Source organism: Alligator sinensis, unplaced genomic scaffold (assembly GCF_000455745.1).
Source record: "Alligator sinensis unplaced genomic scaffold, ASM45574v1 scaffold1003_1, whole genome shotgun sequence".
Taxonomy (NCBI): Eukaryota; Metazoa; Chordata; order Crocodylia; family Alligatoridae; genus Alligator; species Alligator sinensis.
In genome coordinates, this window is record NW_005842557.1 from 541,760 (window position 1) to 559,217 (window position 17,458).

Sequence of the window (17,458 nt, forward strand, 5' to 3'; positions counted from 1 at the left end):
CCTGACTACCTTGTGGTGGGTGGTGGTTGGGAGAGGGAGGAAGAACTGACCTGACATGGTATTATTTCTTCTCCCATCACAACTCTTTGGAGATCTCTGCAGATCTGCCCTGATTCCTGGAAACCCTGATGGCTTTCCCTGTGTAACGTAATGCCACTTAAGTCTGTGCCTACTCTGCACAGGCTTGCCAGCATGGGCTGGGCACCAGAAAGGATGTTATAAAAGCTAGGGCAGGTTAAGAGGTCTAAACAGATAATACCTGTGTGGTGCTCTAAGTGCAGAGCATTAAGCCAAGTGAGGGGCAGAGATGACATTAGAACTGGCCTGTGCTAATTCACACTCTAAGTGAATGGTTGGAGGATGAGTGACCATCTAGTTTGGCTTCATTGATGTGTCCATTGCTAGCAATGAAAGCCAGAGTTCCAGACATGGGATCACACCCTCTAAATTAGGGTATTAACAGGGTTTTCAAGGATAAATCCAGGCCCTCCCCTTATGACAGAGGTACCACCAGTTTCACAGCTTCTCCAAAGATAGCAGGTAGGGAACTGATGATGAGGCAAGGTCGTCTTATCCCAGGGGTGGGTAAAATGCAGCCTGGGGGCCAGATGCGGCCTACCAGGTCATTCTATCTGGCCTGCGGGGCCCCTAAAAAATTTGGAAAATTAATATTAATCTGCCCTGGGCTACCTGTCATGTGGCCCTCAATTGGGTTGTTGAAATTCAGTAAGCGGCCCTCTGCCCAAAATAATTACCTGCCCCTGTCTTATCCTCTTCTCCTGCAGAGGCTGTATGGAAACCCAAACAGACTACTCCAGTTACTGGCTTGTAGTGTCCAGCACATGTTATAGGGTCAGATCTCTGCTGACCTTATACATCTCTGGAACAAGGACCTTATAATTGACAAATCTTTAGACCATCATTTTCCATCAAGCATTCAGTAGTTGTTGTTAAGTGCTGAAATATGGACCATATGCAAAACTCGCTTTGCTAGAAGAGGCCTAGGATATGTTTTTTTCTGTAATAGTCTTGCTAGTCATCTACCACAGCTGCTCCATTCAGCATTGGAGCTGAGGCGCTGCAGAGACATCCACTAAATTCTACCCACTTGAGATAGAGATCTCCAAGTGTGGCCTTCTGGCAGAGAACTGTTTTCATAGCTACTCTTCTGAAGCTGAAGAGCATAGGCAAACAAAGGCATTCTGTACTGTTAATACACTGGACCCCCTCCTCCCAGGCCCTTGTTGAAGTGATGACCTCATCCCTGAATTCTGCGAATCAATAGATCTGTGTTGACAGCTTTGGTGACAAGGAGCTGATGACAAATCATGAAGGGTGGGAAGCAATTCAAATACTAATTAAAGGAAGAGAGATCTTGTGCCTCTTGTGTTGTGCAGGCTTTGCAGTAGCTGCTCTTCCCTTAATGGAACACCTCAATAAGCATGAGGCGGAAAGGTCAGCATTCCTTTGGGTTTCTAATGGCTCCTTTGTCCTTCTCTTCCTTTTGTTGCTGTTGTTGTGTGCTCTGACATGTCCACTTCTAAAGAACAGCTTCCATATCAAAGCAATGAGTCCTTGAACCATGTTGCACATCTCTCCTTATGCAAAACTACTTTCCCCTAAGAGACTGCAGAAGCTTTTATTTTTCCAGGAGGCCTTTTTTATTCTATTTTGTTCTTCTGAATCCTGAAGAGAGAAGAAAAAAAAAAACTCAGCTGCCCTTATACAGATGACTCAAAATGTGCTGGCCAGTTGCTGTGTGTGAAGGGACTGTGTGCATTGGTTGGGTTTGTATGTATTGGGAGGTAGGTCTCTGTGCAGAACTGAAGTTAAAATCTAGGGATAGCACCACTCCAGGCACCACTTTGGTAAAGCTACCTTCTGTGCTGTATACAATCCTCCAGCAACATTGCACAAACCCCAAAAAGCTGCTTAATAGAGGCGCATACTCAGTCTGTGCCCAAACAGATTGGTGCAGGAGAAATGGGAAGAAGACAGAGATAAAGTTGTGCCTTCCTCATTTTGGTGTATTGGCGTGGGACTTGGCCCATAAGTTTGAATTAGAGCTACTTAGGATCAACCCTAACATATGCCAACTAGCTATGGTCTTATCACACCAATCAGCAGTCATAAATGGACAGAAAGAGGTTCATCTGAGCCCCAGTACCCTCCTTATGCCAGAGGGGGAAAGCAGCTGGTATAGCTAACTGAGGGTTCATCTTTGCAAAGGAATTCCTCACAGGCCAGGGAAAGCCAGATTCTAGTGACAAAGTGACTGGAGCAAAAGATAATCTGGACCATGGAGTAGAATTTGGCATTATACTACTTAGAAGTATCCTGCTATATCTTGCAGGACTGAGTTAGAAACTAATTCTGTGACTTTACAGACAAACTTGACAGTGTTTATGTACTTAAGCAGTAATTGATGCTAGCTGACGTAGGACATGGAGTAGTAAGGCCCAACCTTTATGGCAGGCAATGCCACAAATTAGCTCTGCATGCTCCCCAAATACCACTGCCCCCCCCCACTTCCTCTGCCCAGTCTGCTGCTTTGCTTTCTGTTGCCTGCCCACCTTGCCACTGTTTTGCTTGTCCTTTCTCTGATCTGCCACATGTCACACAGAGGCTGCCCATGCCACTTATGGCACACATGCCACAAGTTGACTGCCCCTGACCTAGATCTCACTCTTTACAGTCTTTCTTATTCTTCTAACATTTATTATAAATATTTGTAAAAATGCAATTTTGTTGGAAAATTTTATTTCCCTTTAAAAGAAATCTGATCCTAATGTGCAGCACTTGAACCTGTATTTGAAGCATATCCACAGAGCCGGCCTGTCCTATCCTGGGGAACCTGCAGCCGCAGGGGGCCCCGCAGCCAAGGAGCCATGCCCCGCTCGCCCCCCACCACCTGTGCTATGTTTAAAGGGCTCGATGCTGGCAGGGAGCCCCTTCCCGGCTGAGCGAGGGAGAAGTTCCCAGCCCCACTCCCGCCCTGGCCCCGGCCCTGGGGAGGGAACCCAGGTGTCCCCAGCACATGCTGCCCCCACCTCACGCAGTCCACGTGCACACAACCCAGCCCCAGCTATTTTATTTCAGTAAGTTTATACAGCAATCCCTGCTGCATTACTGGGGCAGTCATCCGGGGCACCCCCACGCTTTGAATGGAAAACCCAAAATGATTGTTATCGTTTTTACGTTTAGTGATCTATTATTGGGGGAAGAGGAAAGTGAAACTGCAATTTTGATTTTTCGATAGATTGGGGGCCCCAAAACTATATCTTACAGGGGGCCCAAAAAATTGTGGGCTGGCCCTGCATGCCCAAATGCATCTGGATCAAATTTTGGTTTGACCCGTGACAAAGACAGAGGCTATTTTCAAATTTGCATTCAGAACTAGGATTGGATTTCCAGGGGTTCTGGGGTTTTAATTCAAAGCCATTTGTAGTCAGGAAGACTGTTATCTGAGGGAATCACTGTAATAAAGATAGGCTCCTATTTCTCTGCAAAATAACCAGGAAGATATAGATCTCTCTGAATCATAGGTACACCATAAAATAATAAAAATATCATATGGGCTAAATTAACTACATCTTTGTTGAATGACATACCAGGAAATGTGCCTGTCCAGTGTGTGACCTTATAAACACAATTGTCTGTCTCTGCCTGTGATTTTTTTTTTATCACCCCAATCACCTCGGTATCTAGGGAATTATCAGTAGAGAGTAGGATGATGAGTTCTTATTACTATTTTTAAATGTGCTTAGTGCTCATCAAACTAAAGGGCTAACCCAGGCACAGCACAAGGAGGCACTGTACAAACTTTATTGTACTACTCTTTCATCCAAAGTTTTGGCAGTACTGAAAGAAAATGCCTTTATCTATCTACATAGAACCTCAACAATATTTATATCTATGATCAGACCCATTGTAGTGTAAAGCAGTATGTTGCAATTAGACTTAAAGTGCAGACTCAGTGCAGCATTAGACCTGGCTATTTAGTAAGACAGCAGCATCCTGAGATACAGCCAGTGTAACATATGGAAAAAGGCAAGAAAGAATATTTTTTCTGTAACTTATCAGTGCTACCTACCAAGAACAGCTGTAGTCTAATGAGTCAGTGGTGTGCAACATCAGAGAACACAGTTGGCTGGCAAGACTAGAGGAAGGAGTACAGCCACAGGACCCCATCCCAGACATACCTGCTACTCGCTTTCCTGGGACACCTGTTGAGCAGATGTCTTGAATGGAAAATAGAGACAAAATAAGCAAATATCCTGGTGCAATGTCTAGCACACTAACATGTTACTTGTAGGATGGCAGCAAAAAGGACCACAGCAGTGGCACACTTGCCCACTTTCATGGGACTATGAAAGGCTTCTTCCTTTGTTCAAGCTGCAAGAAGCAGTAAAGCACTGAGCTTCTAAAGATGGGTCTGAGACTTTGTCATTAGGAGTTTCTCCCTAGCGAGGATGACTTTAAAATTCATTAGAGGTTCATGGGAACGTAAGTTAGTGGATACATTGATCAGTTATGGACCATGTCCCCTCTTTTGGTTAGCTCCACCTACTTTTGGTGACTGCTGAGATGTTCTGTAGATAAGGGAGGTTAGTGCATTTTGTGTATTCACTTTCTACCACCTGCATGGGGTCTCTGAATAGTGTCTGTCCTTCCCATGGGGAAACACAACTCATGTAGAGAAAACAGATCAGGCAAATACTTTACAACCACCTTAATGGGAATACAGGAATGATGGGCAAGGTCATTCCAGTTGCCAGGGATACCTCTCATCCTAAAGAACAAGTACAACCTATATCTCCACCACTAGGGTGAAATACAGTAGTTATGTAGTGCTATACTTTGGAGAACAGGGAATGTAATGCCAGCTGGGTCTACAGAGTGACTGATGTGGGAGTGGGTTGTAACCACCTGTCTCAGAAGACAGCGTATTTCCATTCTTTTTCTTTTTTTTAAAAAGGTGCTATAGAACCCAGGATGGCTGGGACTTCTGACTTATGCTTCCTCTCAGTCACAGCTGGCAGGTTCTGCTCTCTCTCCCCAGAGTGACATTTGCCCTGAGATCTCTAGCCCAATCCTGAGTTTCATATCAACTTGGAGATGAGCACACCACTCACTAAGACCACTTCCTTCAGCACACTGGGAAATATTTAGGACCAGCCATCTAGGCACTGTTCTACCATAAGCACTCCATGCTAGGAGAGGGGCACTGCCCCTCTAATTGTTCTCTTTAGTGAGGGGAAGAGTTTAGAGGTAGAATCATAGAGAATTAGGGTTGGAAGGGACCCCAGGAGGTCATCTAGGCCAACCCCCTGCTCTCAAAGCAGGATCATCCCAGCCAAAGCTTTGTCTAGCCGGGTCTTGAAAACCTCCAAGGGTGAAAATTGCACCATCTCTCTGGGCAACCTGTTCCAGTGTTTTACTACCCTCCTTGTGAGAAAATTCTTCCTAATATCTAACCTACACTTACCTTGCTACAACTTGAGACCATTTGTCCTTGTTCTGTCATCTGCCACCACTGAGAACAGTCAAGCTCACTGAACAAAACCAGCCCTAGGACCAACTACCGGGGCACTCTACTTGATACCAGCTGCCAACTACACATCAAGCCATCGGTTACTACTCTCTGAGCCCGATGCTCCAGCCAGTTTTCTGTCCACCTTACAGTCCATCCATCCAGCCCATACTTCCTTAGCTGGCCTGGGAGAATGTTGTGGGAGACTATCAAAAGCCTTGCCAAAATCAGGATATACCACATCCACTGGTCTCCCCACATCCATAGTGCCAGTCATCTCATCATATAAGGCAATCAGGTTGGTCAGGCATGACTTGCCCCTGACTGTTCCTAATCACCTTTTTCTCCTCCAAGTGGTTAGAAACGGATTCCTTGAGGATCTGCTCCATGATTTTTCTAGGGACTGAGGTGAAGCTGACTGGTCTGTAGTTCCCTGGGTCCTCCTTTTTCCCTTTCTTAAATATGGGTACTATGTTTGCCCTTTTCCAATCATCCAGGACCTCTCAATTGCCATGAGTTTTCAAATACGATGGCCAGTGGCTCTGCAGTCACATCAGTCAAGCCCCTCAGCACCCTCGGGTCCATCCCATCCGGCCCCACGGACTTGTACACGTCCAGCTTTTCTAAATAGTCCCTAACCTGTTTTTTCACCACTGAGGGCTGCTGACCTCCTCCCCAAACTGTGTTGCCCAGTGCAATAGTATGGGAGTTGACCTTTCCTGTGAAGACTGAGGCGAAAAAGGCATTGAGCACTTCAACCTTTTCGGCATCCTCTGTCACATGGTTGCCTCCCCCATTCAGTAAAGGACCCACACTTTCCCTGATCCTCCTCTTGCTACCGACATACCTGTAGAAACCCTTCTTGTTACCCTTCAGATCCCTCACTAGTTGCAACTTCAGTTGTGCGTTGGCCTTCCTGACTTCATCCCTGCATGCAGGTGTTCAGCTCTTATTAGGGTTGTAAATGAGTCAGCTGAGAAGTTTCTAGCCTTCAAAGTTCAGAGGTGTCCTGTTCTTGTATTTTGTACAAGATGCATGACAGTACATCCTTTAAGAATGTGCGTTGCGTTGTTTGGAACCCAGTTACTCATCAGTTTTTTTCTGTTGAGTGAATTCTAAGAACATTGTTCATACAGGCAGCCTCCTCTATACCTATAACATATGGGATTTCACGTATGCTTCATCTTGCTTTTACCATAGGTTTAAAACATCTTACAGTTACTGTGTGTGTTGTCCTAAGTGTTAAAACTGCATCCCTTGTGTAAGGGGAGGATGAAAGGAAAGAAATGTCAATTCTGTTAATCATTTTTAGTAACTACAGCTCTGTGAAACTCAACCAGAAAAAAAAGTTTGGAAAATCACAGTTTTTTTGCTAACAAACTTATGACCACATACATATCCCATTGGGATTGGAATGCATAGAAATTTTCTCTTTCAGTTCCCCGAACTTCACTCTTCTCATTGCCACTTTACCTCCAGTTACTTCCTTGAGCCAAATTTTGCCTTGTGGTATTCACGTAACCAAGCAGAAATTAGATGCAAGGGAACAGTAAGGAAGTATGATACGAATACCTAACAAAAGGAAAGAAGACAAAAAAAAAAAAGAGAGAGTTCATACAATAAAATTCAACACTTAGAACACTTGTAACACTCAGCAGCTGAGATCTGAAGTCTCCTTTTGCTTGGGCACAAGCACATAGTAAGAGTGAGTCCCTAGAAATTAAGGTTTCCATGACGCCACCACAAACTGAATGCAGATATCCAGAATCCATGTCCCGGAGCCATCAAACTCCTTTTTCTATACCACCCAAGTTACAGTAATAACTTGTTTAAAAGTCCTTGTATGCTGATTTGAGTGATCCCAGCCACGGGGTCTTGTGAGGACCTAAACAGACCTCTCCTGTAGACTGTAGTTATGTACAGGCTAATAGGAGCTCTTCAGTTGCATTTTGAGATGGTGTCTTTGTCACAGACATATTCAACAAGTATCATCTAAGATCAAAGGACTACTTTAGCAGTGCTTCTATCTCAGGTTGAGAGCTCTCCAGGAACAATGAGAACCCTTTTATTAAAGCCCCCTAAGTTTCTCTCAGCTTCTTATGGCCTGCTGTCCCTCTCCCCCATTTCTGCTGTTTTCTGTGCATGTATAAAAATAACTTATTCTCTGGCTGTATGTGGCATTCACAGAGGTCATCGGCTAAGGTTTTGTGCGACATCACAGCCAAGGTGTTGAGAGCCATAAATGCCACAGAGAAAGCTGTGCACAAATCGTTGAGTGGAGACGACCAGTGTGATGTTGCCTCCCCCTTCCTCAGAGGGCAGCCTTCCAGTCTGAAAGATGGGAAAGAGGCAACTGAAGCCTATCAAAAACTTGAAGAAAATGTAAGACTCTGAAGTAATAGCTGGAGTTACCAGGCTGTTAATAAGGAGGGCAGGAGCTTCATGTGTGGGAATCACAAAATATCGGGGAACTATAAAGCTCATTGCTGTGGATGTCAAAGTTGAAAGGGAGACTTTAAACCATAGATTGTGTCCTTAGGTGCTTGAGAATTAGGAGATGCAGGACTGGAATGGGAAATTGCTCCCAGCCTGCCCCAGCCACGCAGTGAAAAATGGGAGGGAGCTCACAAGTTGGAGGTGAGGAAAGGGCTCTAAATAAAGGGGAGTGTTGCCTGATTTCAGCTCAGAGGCCAAGTCGTCACTACAAAGTTCTGCTGACTTCATCCCAGTACTCACTGCAAAGTTCTCTGAATGCGGTGGGCTAGTGGAGGAGGAAAATGTTGGGTTTGTTTTATAACTAGGAGTGGAATGACTAGTACATTGATCATATGTAGGAGGTATGGAGTGGGAAGTGTGGTATGATCCCATGAATAGGTGAGTGCATGTAGTTCTTGGAAATTCATATTTTAACTACAAGGTAGCATCTTACATGCAGCTTTTTGTAATAAGTATGTCAGTGATTACTGAAATGGGACTCCTGCACTGGAAATGGCCATTCCAAATCTCTGAGTCCCTTCTTTTGACCTCTGTAAATGTTCAGGGGCAGCACTATGTCTGAGTGTTTGGGGACTGCCTTTAACAAAGTTCTGTATTTAGAAATATATCTTCTAGCAAACTGTGCGTCTAATCAGTTGTCCAAGATAATTTGGCAGACACATGCAGCTACAAAGGGCTAAAGTTTCTCAGAAATTCCACAGTCCTTCTGGTTTTTAATCAAAAATCACATCTGAGTGAAAGCAGGACCCTCTGTATCAGTCACAAGTTAGCCCTCCCTCCCTGAGGACAGGAGATCCAGGTGATGGAGAAGTGAATTTTAAATACTGGTTTTGCTTTTTAAAACCATGCAGAGCCCATTCTGGCTCAATAAGACTGTCAAGGAGCAATAGGAGTAAAGTGGTGGCTAGAAGACAGTACTGGGAAGCACTCTTGAGGTCCTATCCTGGTAGCTCTCTGTGGCTTTGACTAAGACTCTTCTCTCATGCCTGTATCACTGGAATGTCATGAGACTGGATTGGGGCTTGTAAAGTGTTTAGGCTGGGATTTTTCAGGTGTCAGCAATTTGTGATTCTCAGGGCCCTGCTACATGTTCAAATTAAAGCTAGATAGAAATGAGCTGTAGAGTTGTTACACCTTTTCAAGTACTAACTTTATAGCTGGTTGCCTCTTTTTATAGTTGAATAATCATTTTTTATTGTATGATAATTAGTTTGCACATGTGACTAATCTAAATTTATTGTGCAATTAACCAGTAAATTGTATAATATATGTAACATGTAGCAGGGGTCTCAATGAATCATTAGTCAAAATAATTGTAACAACTGAATAATTGTACTTAGTTACAAAAGAACAGTGTTCTGATTTTTCAGCCAGCCATGGGGCACATGGAACATTATTGCTCCCTGCATTAAGACTTGCATTGATTTTTTTTTTTTTTACTGTGCTCACAAATGCTCAAAGTGTCCTCATGTATGTGTGAATTTCACGAGGCCCTTTCTTGACATCTAATTTCAGACATCGCAGTGAGCAAGGACCACAAACCAGTGAGGTTTGGTTAAAACAAAAAACTGTTCATGGTGCCAAGATCATGTGAATATTTAGCGCAAATATAGGAACTTCAGCCTTGGAGCTCTTCCTTTTTTTTTTTTTTTAATACAAATTTGTGTAACATCTTATACCATAAAACATCTTGGTTGATTCACATTTTGTGAGTACCAAAGTAGACACAACCCCTACAGTCAGATGCAGGATGGGAGGATTTATGAATATGAATTCAGAATTCAGTATTCACTTGAACCGTGCTCTTTGGAAACCTGATGGAAAACCAGATGAGATCACCAGAAATGGTCCTATTAACTCCAGTAAACTTGGATCAAGCCCTGTTTTATCATTCTTGACAAAACAGTCATTTAATAGCATATTCAATTAAAAGGGATGCAATTGGTGTCCTGTTCTTCCCTAGCAGGAGTTTAGGCAACTGCTGCCAAAGTCTCAATTGAAGTGTGAGGTTGAGTAGCATGTTTTGTGAAATCATGTTAGTTATGTCTTCACTACAGACATGGCCCCATCCAGCAAGGGGAAAGTACCCCCATTGCAAAACTCTTCTGGCACCAGACTCATGTAACTGCATCCCAAGTGATCCTGTACTAACAAATCCATGTATCACACCCTGACTTCATTTATAGGTGTTCTTTCTTTGTCTCTCTCTCTTGCCTATGGTACTGCTGCTGTTGTTGCAGCTCTACTGCAGACAAGAGAGCATAATACTTTGTGTAAATAATTTCCAAGTGGAATTGCTTCTCACTAATGCACTGAGTTCTGAAGGCAAAAGCAAACAGCATTTGGCAGCAAGAACGCTAAATGAGAAAGTCATTAAGGAATTCAGTTCACAAATGACAAAGTGATTCATACCCAAATGACTTCTCTGCCTCTCTGTTTCTTTCCTGTCCACTGAACATAAAAATTGCATTTGAGATCCATTTACCTAGAGGATGTGTTTTACTTCCTCCCACTCAAAATTTTGTCAGCTTCTAGCCAACCAGAAGCATGGGAGAATTGTGGATTGTCTGTCTGTTCAAATCTTGTAGAAGCACAGAAGAAATGGAGTGTGCAAATATGGGGTTCAAATGCAGTGCAGAAGAATGAAGGATTTACATAAAGTTCAGGCCAGGTGAAACTGTGGGATAGGTTTGAACTAACAATGCCCCTGGTAACTATTGGTTAAAATGGGTAGTGATATTTTTTAACACTTTTTATCTAGAAAGTGGCATTTCCAGGTATCTTCAATTAAACTTGTCACATATCCCTGGTACAGACATTCACCTGCCCCCCAAGGTATTAAGTTTTGGTCCCACCACACTGCGCCTGTCTGCTCTTTACTTCCTCTGGTGTGAGTAGTTTGCAGCCCTGTCATTCTTTTCTCTCTGTGTGCCACAGGCCTATTTGTTGCATTTTGTGAATGTGGGTCTAGGCCCACCACAAACATCTATAAACCCCCCTTAAAAAGAGAGGTTATTGAGAATGCAACAACTGATTGCTTGGGACAAATAAAGAAAACAGGAATGGGAGCGAGGGTTACAGGCTCAGAACAAGGGATCCAGAGGTGGACACTGAGCCAGCACACCAGCCAGCACCCACTGCCCCCTGAATAAATTGAGGGAGCCTGTGGATGCTGACCAGTGAAACTCTGCTGGGAGATGTGAGTGGAGAAGTGACATTCTCCCGGGTTCCCTCTAGTTGCAGCCTCCTTCCTGGTCTTGTAGATGGCCAGGTTGGCCAGAGCCAGAAGGAGGTTGACAGGGGGTTCCAGGGCTTGGTGGGGCCACAGATGGGGGATGCATATCAAAAGGTGTGGGGAGAAGTGCAGTGAGGAGGAGACCTATGTGACGCAGGATACTGGGCAAGATGGACCCACGGTCTGGCCCTCTAAATGGGAGTTCTTATGTTCTCTCAGGCATGCTCCCAAGACTCAGATGCTCAGTCCAAGATGTGGGATCTTGGAGCACAACTGTTCTAAGACCTCAGGACTAGTGGTAACCCCAGACCAGACTGCTCTGTAGTTTAAGCATACCTTTTCCCAGCACTGCAAACTTGTGGACACTCCAGGTTTATGATGCAGCTCTTTGAAAATGCATGAAAGCTGAAACAAACAGACACCAAAACAAAGGAAGGATTCCACAAGTTGGTTTTTACTCTATTCTACAACATACATAGATGCTGACAAAACAATAAACAGCTCTTTGCATTTTCCTGCCTCAGTTTCCTCATATATTCTTTGGGCCTACATTGTGCTCCTCTAGGGAGTCCATGGTTTTTCTGCACGTGGCTTCTCTCCAAATTCTGGCATCACTCCCTGTGAAGTCACTTTCCTTCTTCCTTGGCTGGTCTATAAAGCCCCCTTGCTATAAAATTGTACTCCAAAGTGTATTAGCAGAACATAGGAGTGCTATGGAAGGGGACTCATGGATTAATGACACTTTGCCTCCCCAGCTGAAGTGCCTTCAGTCTAACACTGCTCGTCACTCACATATTCACACGTATCAGAGAGCAGGAGGATTGCGTAAATTGGTCTATCACATTCAAATTGGGCTTCCCATCTCATTCCAGGCATGCACAGCAGGCCGTGGCAGCTTTGCTTGTTCCTCAGAGTACCGGCCTCTTAAGTCTTGATGTGTGATATGAAAGTCCTTGTTCAGGCATTGACATCACTAGATCAGAGCAAAGAGCTTTTGCCACTTTTGCCACTTAGTGCTTGCTCTCAAAAGCAGGCAAGCTGAGGAAATGGCCTAATGTCTTAGAGGCAAAAAAAATCCTGCAATAATCAACATGCGCTGACTGTTCAGCAAGACGGAAGTTTGAAATCAGATAGTACTGATCTCCCCAGTAGTTGCGGAGGCCGTTTGTGGCTGCGACCATGGTAACCCGAGGACTGCCTACCTAGGCAAAAGAGAATAGCCTGCATCTACCTAGCAGGGGTTAGAGTGTGTAGACCATGTAACAGATGATGCCTGACTGTGAGGTTGAGTCCCACTGTGACTTTTTTCAGGTTTACATGACTGCTGGGAAGACATATGGGCTGGAGAAAATGCTGAAGGACATAGAGGAACGTGCCCGTCACAGTGGGACCACGGATTCTGAACTGTCTGAGCTGGAGGACAAAGTGGCGTCAGCAGCTGCGCAGGTGCAGCATGCAGAGAGCGAGGTAATAGCTCTTGCCTGGAGACACATCTCGTTGACTCAACAGAGATAGCAAACAATCTTAAAATGGCATTCTGTTGGGATCATGAAAAATAGCTGATCCACTGGGGCCGAGCTACTCAGTGCCTTGCCTTTGAATATTTCCTGGTTCCCAGTGACCTTAGTAAAAACACAAACCCTGAATGAGTGTTTCCTTTACATTGTCATGCTGCCCACCTGCTCACCTGTATGTGCATGCCTGTATACTTACTTGGGAAATTACATACGTTTTTTTTTTTTCTCTCTGAGGTGTCGGATATAGAGACTCGGATTGCAGCACTGAGTGCCGCTGGGATGACTGTTAAGCCAATGGAAAAAGCAAAGAAGAAGTCAAGTATGCCAGTGAGTTTCTGGTTGCAGAGGATGTATGGTATAAGGACCCAGCTTGCAGCTATGCTTGTTCTGCTATGCTCCAGAGATGTTAAAGCCAGAGAGGACCCTTATGATCATTACCTCATCTGATCCTATAAGTAACCCTCCCCCACTAACTTTAACCCAAGTACTGTGGGCCAGAAAAGACTATCTGGGAAGCATTTTGAAGCAGTCTTTTTCTCTTGTCTAGCACTTTGCCCATAAGACTCAAGCTTCTCCTTTCTTGAATCTAATTGCCAAGTTCCACAAAATGAAAATACCTAGTTGGTTGCTTGGGGCAGGTGAATTTTTCACTCCAGTAAAGAGCTTCTCCTCCCTGAATTGTAAATAAGTGATTTGGTATCATTATCCCTGCTGAGGCACAGGAAGTTGAAGTGATTTTGTCCCCTTCAAACAAGGATACAAATTTCCCCATACACTGTAGATCAAACAGTTACATTGGACAAGCAACACAGGTATTTGCAGAGTCCTGGGCTGCTCTTTTTTGTGAATGCCACCCTTTCCATATCTCTAAGGAATAGATTTACTGTTCTCTCTATTCCCTCTGTGTTTTCCTTCTGTATGAGAGAAGTGCCAGCCAGCCTCTTCCATTTCCCCCCTTCATCTTATAAAGAACATATTTATCTGACAATGTCTGTCGTTTCAGTATTCCACCCAATTAAAATTGGAATACCTTGGCCACCTTCTGAGAATCAGTCCACGCGGGGTGGTAGAAATCCATATTTTAAAAAGATATTGTAGGTTTTTGCTGTTGTTTGTAATACAATAATGCCTAGAGCCCTCACTTAAGATCAGGGCTTCCCTGCGGTAGTTGCTGTATATATGCATAGAAAGAAATAGGTCCTGTCTTACAGACCTCATATAGTAGTTTAAATAGACAAGACAAATGGAGGGAGGCCAGATGGAGGTGTAGTGACTTGCCCAAGGTCAGCTAGATGGGCACTAGAAATCAACCCCTGGTTCCTGAGTCCTCCTTCAATGTGCTGTCTACTAGATCAGCTGCCTCACCACTCTGAGCCTTGACAAACTGCTTAAGAAACTCAGGAGTTTCCTTCATTGGAAGTTTGCAAGGAGAGGCTGGATAGGCATCTGTCTGGGATGGTTTAAAAACAGTGAATACTGCATCTATGCAGAGGTTTGGATTAGATGACTCTAGAGATCCCAGTCACCCCTATGATTCTAAGTCAGCATAAACTCACAGCTTGCTCAGAATCATCTTAGAGGTTGTACCAGCATGGAGCGCCAGTGCTGCAGATGTCCCAGATGCTCTAGTCAGCCCACAGGCATCAGAATCTATGTATTTTGCACTGAAGAAGTCATAGAAATCTTTGTCATGTCTTCTGTCTCTAGGTGTTGACTCTTCATTCTCCCAGGCATGGAAATAGTCAAGGGGATCAAAATATGAACTCCCCATTTATAACATCACCAAATGATGTCAAAGTGAGTATTTGGGTAATCTGCTCTAGAAAGATATGGAAAGTCTTTATCCTCTTGGTTGCCTGTTTGAACATAATCTCAACTTTTGCTGACTGTGACCTCTGCTCTCTGATGAGTCTTCAGAGACCTGTGTGAAATGGATATAGGAATTTGACCCAATTCCTAGTGGGTACATGCCCATGTCGCATGTTCATTACCATCAATAATTGGCAGCTGTTGTTGGCAGTCTAGGCAGAAGGACCAGCAAGCCACTTACATTGTACATAGAGAAGGTCTGATTCAGCAGTCCATTCCCAGTTACTGAAAGATGTACCTAGGTGTGCTGCTAAATAGGGATCAATTTATGCAATTGTGGAATTAGGGACAAATTGATCCTGGCAATGTGGGCCAGAGAAATGTCAGTGAAAAGGAGTTGACACTATTGATAGATGATATCCCAGGCTACATCCATACTCTGGTCAGGAGGTGCAAGTGTATAGCATGTGCAGACATGCCCAACCTAGTTTTAATCTAACTAATTGCAGTACCAATAGCAGGAGACCTGTGGCAACACAGATTTCAGCTAGTGTGTGAAACTCCAGGGTCCCTGGCAAGACTTATAGTCTTGCCTCGATATTCTTGATATGGTGGCTGCACCGCTATCAGTACCAGAGCTAACTAAATCAAAGCTAACACAGGTATGTCTTCATGTGCTGAAGTTGCATCTTCTGATGTACCCTTAAATGTGGATGTGCCATCAGATTCCCTAGGGCCATGAGTTTGGTAACTTATATGAGTGCTAAGTTATTTTCGTTATGAATTTGCTCTAATGCATGCTGCCCTTTGGAGAATGCAGGCTTCTATATGGTTCCCACCTTTCTAATTATCCATCTGGCTGTCAAAAACACCATCTACCACAAGTGAAGACAATACCAGCAGACAGTACCAACCGAGATACAACACTACAGCCTTACAGTTAGTCCAAAGAAGGATGAGAGAGTTGTCTTTCAAATGGGATTTTGCCTTGTAAAAGGATTAAACATTTTTTTCTTTCACCTTCTGTTTTTATCATGAACTAGCCAATTGCCCATCAAGAATGACGGGGGAGGAGGGAGGCAGGGAACTGGGATGGAGTGCCACCACCTAACGCCCCATGCTAATGCTGCTCTGCCTCTTGCAGGGTGCGGGGTGGGGGAGCCAAGGTCAGCAGCACCAGTCCTTCGGTCTGGTCCTTGGCATGGCTTCGGAATCATGGCTCATGCTTGGAGCACTCTAATTGGCTGTTTACATCAGCCAATCAGAGTGCAAATAAAGCACTACAGACAGACTTAGTTTTTTCTAATATTAGAATTGTGGGAGCAGGAAGCTAATGAAAGTGGACTTCCTGCCAATGCATGCTCAGCTGGCCTCTTTCATCCTGAGTGGTTGTATCATGAAGGGTTTGACTTTAGTATTTTTCTTTAACACAGTGAAAAAGGTTAACTTTAAGACTATCTACCACCCTCATTATATAGCATAAAGGGTTTGGCCACACAAACTGGCAACAAGTCCTTCTTTTTCTCTTATAGGTAATGTCCATGCCACAGGTGTTACAGAAGAAATTTAACAGCTCTTTTGAAACTGCAGGTAAGACTTGTGTGCTCTATCTGTGCCCAGGGAAGTGGTCGAGGCAGTATCATAGCTTGCAGAAGGTAATGTCCCATACTTATAGAGTCATAGGTCATCTCTCTCCTGCCTTCATCTATTATTTTCAAGAAGGGATCTCACATAGTGAGTGCAGTGGCAGGGTTTTAAGCCAGGGTTCTGTAGCATCTGGAGACAGAGGTTTCATTCATGTCACTAATAGATTCTGTGTACAAAACTGAAAGGTGCTGCCTGCAGGTCAGGGAGCCAGGGAACAAAGTCTCCATCAGCAGCCAAGCTGAGTCTGAGACCAGATTTTAATTCACTCATATACCAGCATACATGTCATTGTGATGAAAGGTCCCTATCTCATAGACTGACCATAAAGAAATCCAGGACATTCATCTAGGACACTGCCTCCCTCCCCACCCCTCACCCTATGCTCTTTCAAGCCAGCAGGAGCGGGGCAGTGTGCCGGGCAGGTGGCAGTGCCTGCCCACCCACCTACGAGGTGCTCCGCACCACTCCAAGTCCCAGCCACAATGTTCCCTTCTCCCCTGCATTTCTGGGACCCTCATTATAATTCTTAACAGCCGGCTAGGACTGACCTCTGAAATCTGGGACTGTCCCAGTTAAACTGGGACATATGATCACCCTACTGTCTCACCAGCCTAAGGCCAGGACTGTCTGAGCAGGGTCCTAATTTCCCTCATAGCCCTAAGGAAATGCCCGTTGCTGAAATGCTCCCACCTCTTTTCATCCTTAGTATTTGCCACTCATCTCATATTCTCGATACAAGTCCACTTTTCAGTTGTTACTTTGCCACTTCTGGCCCATTATAATTCTGATCTGTCTAGGAGCCATCACCTAGCCCTGCACAGCCTAAACTACGTGACTGCATCTAAAAGAATTTCAAAGAAAATAAAAACCTGGAAGTTAACAGCAATGGCCATACAATGATGATGTCCTGGGCAGTGTTACATCCAACAGCCTTTGGCCAAAACCATTAGGAAATTACTTTTTCTATTTCTTTCTTATCTTGATTTGTAAGCCCACAGGAGGAACTGAAGAAAAACCTGCTTTCCTTGGAGATAATAATGAATAGGAAAGAGAGAAGTAATCATTTAATGCAGAAAATGAATTACAGTTGCCTTCCTTCAATTAAAAACGAATGACAAGGCCTGTTTCCTGAGTTCTGCTGACAGTAAGGTCTCTTGTCTTTGTTTCTGAGGAAGAGTCATCTGCTCTTCCCCTTAAAGGCAGCAAGATAAACGGGGCTCT

At 44.2% G+C, this 17,458-nt stretch overlaps 1 protein-coding gene across 10 annotated transcripts in view; it reads left to right on the forward strand.

Moving 5' to 3' along the window:
• The window catches only part of MLPH (melanophilin), an 87,482-nt gene that overhangs the window by 62,204 nt on the left and 7,820 nt on the right, over window positions 1–17,458 (forward strand). For 8 of the 10 annotated variants that reach the window (XM_025213946.1, XM_025213948.1, XM_025213947.1 and 5 more), the window contains 5 exons: window positions 7,721–7,915; window positions 12,576–12,731; window positions 13,016–13,108; window positions 14,489–14,578; window positions 16,123–16,180. In XM_025213946.1, the coding sequence (XP_025069731.1) occupies window positions 7,721–7,915; window positions 12,576–12,731; window positions 13,016–13,108; window positions 14,489–14,578; window positions 16,123–16,180 (592 nt within the window). The remainder of the gene's footprint in view (window positions 1–7,720; window positions 7,916–12,575; window positions 12,732–13,015; window positions 13,109–14,488; window positions 14,579–16,122; window positions 16,181–17,458) is intronic. The other 2 variants (XM_025213951.1, XM_025213954.1) reach the window with 1 other exon arrangement.